Source organism: Seriola dumerili, unplaced genomic scaffold (genome assembly GCF_002260705.1).
Source record: "Seriola dumerili isolate Sdu_G_001 unplaced genomic scaffold, Sdu_1.0 BDQW01000200.1, whole genome shotgun sequence".
NCBI lineage: Eukaryota > Metazoa > Chordata > Actinopteri > Carangiformes > Carangidae > Seriola > Seriola dumerili.
The window spans coordinates 698,945-702,416 of NW_019174455.1; the positions used below are offsets into that span (position 1 = coordinate 698,945).

General features: G+C 43.3%; 1 protein-coding gene across 1 annotated transcript; it reads left to right on the plus strand.

Moving 5' to 3' along the window:
* The first annotated feature begins 437 nt into the window (after nt 1-437).
* LOC111228103 (fibroblast growth factor 4A-like) lies at nt 438-3,472 on the plus strand. Its single transcript, XM_022753916.1, has 4 exons — nt 438-606; nt 1,927-2,055; nt 2,172-2,275; nt 3,290-3,472. Exons 1-4 carry the CDS (start codon nt 438-440, stop codon nt 3,470-3,472), a joined length of 585 nt encoding a protein of 194 aa, XP_022609637.1.

The window sequence follows — 3,472 nt, forward strand, 5'->3', positions numbered from 1 at the left end:
TGTCTGACTGTACTTTCATCCTCCAGCGGATGAAGTAAATATGAACTGGATCAATTCCAGCAGGTCAGCACTTGAGAAGTTGTGTCAGTGACAATAAAAGCAGCTGTTTTCTGCAGCAGCTTCAGAGAACATCACATGTTAGGCTGTTGTTGGTAGGATCACTGATATGTGACTGATAGAGACTGTGTACAGCAGAGTATCTCACTGTGTCCCTGTCAGTCAGAGCTCCAGTGTAGACACAGGAGATAAAAGAAGGAAGTGGGTGTGGAGGAGATGAGCAGGGGAGGCAGTAGAGTTCAGCAGAGGAAGAGGAAGAGGAGGCAAAACCTGGACCTGGACTCTCACTCTACCTGAGACTGTATCCCTCTGTCAGTGGATATGACTGTCTGTAGCAGGTTGTTGTGTGGTCTGCTGGCAGCTGCTTGATGTGCCTCACTATGGTTTCGCTGCTGCTGCCTGGTTTCTTGCTGCTCCTGCTTTTCTGTGTGTGTCATCGACCGGTGGGAGCAAAGAGACAAGAACCAGTGGCTTCACCTGAGAATGACAGCACTCGCCTCCGAGGCCTCTGGAAGCTGCACATGAGGGACTCCCTGCTGAAAGGAAAAGGTCAGAGAGCACCTGTTTAAACTTTACACTGAGCAGCCTCATTATTAAAGTTATCTGTTTTAACAATGAGGCTGATGGCTGATCATTTCTCTTCTCTCCCACGTGTTTTTTTTCTCTTCTTTATTTCAAGTCACCAAAACCTCTATCATCTGCTGTTACATCACAGGACAGTTTGATGTGATATGAAAACATGACGATAATGATGAAATGTTAGTAGGTCAGGCTATGGGAGATAGAAATTAACTCCATGTCTGAGAAACTCATCTCTATGTGTGCTCCCTGTAGCCTTTCCTTCAGGGTTCCTTCAGCCACAGGGTGTCGAGGTTTTAATATTCACACATGAATCAGTCAGTCAGTATTACAGTGTTGGACAACATGACTGTCCTCTTTAGGCTTAGGGTCACAGTTTGTTTAGAGAGTAGCTGCTCATGTTCCCTGTCCTCAGTGTTGGAGATAATACACCCATCACATGTGATTGCTGTTGTCAAATCAACCAACACTGACTTGTTAAAGAACAGGTTCACAGGACTCTTCATAGCCGGTATGAGTGAGGTGAATGATTACAGTAACATGGCACTAGTGTTGTGGAGTAGTTACCTTCATGTAATTAAACAGGTAGCTCAGCTAAATTCATATGTTCTCACTGATTCAAGTAGTTAAATTACTCTCTACTGTAATTAAACCCCTTTTGACCAGTCCCGCCCCCTTTTTTCTTTCATCCTGACCGCTGTGAAGGCAGCCAATGCAATGCATTCATCAGGCAGTCAGCACCACACACTTCATCTGTGTGTAGTTCAAGTGCAAAACCCAAGAACAGGTGTAGCTCAGTGTTCACACAGCTACAACACCATCATGGATAAACCTCCTGAATCTCAGCCTGCGGAAGAATCACCATGGTCATACTGACAAAGCTGAAATTGATGGTGGTTTTTATTTTTTAGTTTATCTTCTGACCTGTGAACAAGTAGGTACTTTTTGCAATCAACTGGCTTGTGACTAATTTCTATTTTATTTTGTTATAATTTCGTTTCAAATGTACATCATCAATTTGATCATCTTTTTTAAAGAGCAGTTTGAACGACTTTTTCTAAGTAGATTCCCCAACACCGCATGGCACTGTATTAAGATGAATGATTACAATAACATGGCACTGTATTAAGATGGATTTGAACAACTCTTTAGCACAGGACCAGTTGATTCCATCAGAAATAGTTTCTTTAACATGTTTCCAGCTACTCTATTACATGACAGGAAACATGGACAGTCAATCAGTTTTCAGATATTTCTTTCTTATTATCAAATCATTTCTTTACAATGCAGGTTCCAGTCCTCATCCAATTAGAGAAGGGCCCAAGCAGCAGCTGCTTTACTGCCGTGTTGGGATTGGCTATCATCTCCAGATTCTGCCCAATGGCTCAGTCGGAGGTGTCCACAAACCCACTGAGTACTGTGAGTTCACTGGTCTGCAGTCTGAGGTTTCATTATGTGAGGAGTTTGTAGATATCTGTGAAGTATCCATCCAAGCCTTGATGTATTGCTTTACGCTGTTTCTCCATCTCCACAAGCTTGGCTGAAGATGTTTGCTATAAAGCATGGAGTGGTGGGAATCAAAGGAGTGAAGAGCGGCCTGTACCTCTGTATGAGTGGACAAGGACTGGCACATGGAGTGGTATGTAGCCCACTACAGCTCACACAGTAACACAGCAGGGTGTACATGTGTCATGTCTGTGTACTGTGAGAGAAAGTACATGCTCTCAGACCTGGATCAAAGAGCATTATGTCAGTGTCAGGACCAGCAAGAACAGCAGTGCTCGACCAGTTAAAGCTTAAATAGACATCAATTAGAGCAACACTGAAGTGAAGTTATATCTCTCCTTAAATCTGATCTCAGAGCAACATTCTGTCCCATAAAGGGTCTGATGTCTGTTTGCATCAATCATGTAATTTACTGCCATCTAGTGGTCACTTTAGGCTATTATCTGTATATATAGTTCCTGTCATTTCTGTCAAGCAGAGGTCAGAGCAGCCTTTTAAGGACGTTTGCACATTTAGGATAATCCTGGATCTTTCAAAGTGATTAGCTTTAACCAAAGTGTGCTGGTCAACCTGTCCTTCACTCAGCTTGTACTGTTCTGAGATCAGTTATGATATTGCAGCAATATACACATGTACAGACGTGTGTGGAAACTAAAGTTACACATTAGAAATTACTTTCACAATCTTTTCTTTCTAAGCGTTAAGAGGCAGCAGAAGCAAATGACACTGACTGACCGGATGTTCGGTGCACTGCATCATGTTAAAGGTATACTGTGCAGGATTTCCATAAAAACCAGTGTATAGACTTTGACCTCTGCCTGTTGTCATGGTGCAGTAATTCACTTAGAAATCATTTTATTTTAAGGATTTCATATGATCAATCACGAAGTAAAGTTTTATTTCTCTGATTCACTGCTTTGTTCTGTAACACCACTCCCTCTCTTCATTCACTCTCTATATCGCTCAGCCACTGCTGCTCTCCCTCTCTCTTTTGTTGAGCTGGGGGGGAGGGGCCAGCTTTAAGTGGTGTGCTTACAAACACAAACAAACCAGTATCTTTACCTTTAAGGATGAATGCATGTCTGAACGCTGGGCTTCATAATGGAACAAGATGATGTGATGATATAATGTATTCCTGTGTTTTCAGGAGCAGTTCTCTGACAACTGCCTGTTGAAGGAGAACCTGGAGGAGAACCACTACACCACCTATTCCTCTCTGTCTCATCCAGGCATCTACCTGGCTCTGTCCCACAAGGGAGACCTCAGGAAGGGCAGCAGTGTGGGCCGCCACCAGTCCTGCACTCACTTCCTGCCTCGGAGAACACCGTGA

Coding starts and splice junctions, on each gene's coding strand:
- LOC111228103 (XM_022753916.1), top strand. CDS start 438: ATGGTTTCGCTGCTGCTGCCTGGTTTCTTGCTGCTCCTGCTTTTCTGT. Junction 607..1,926: donor CTCCCTGCTGAAAGGAAAAG/GTCAGAGAGCAC, acceptor TTTACAATGCAG/GTTCCAGTCCTCATCCAATT. Junction 2,056..2,171: donor CCACAAACCCACTGAGTACT/GTGAGTTCACTG, acceptor CATCTCCACAAG/CTTGGCTGAAGATGTTTGCT.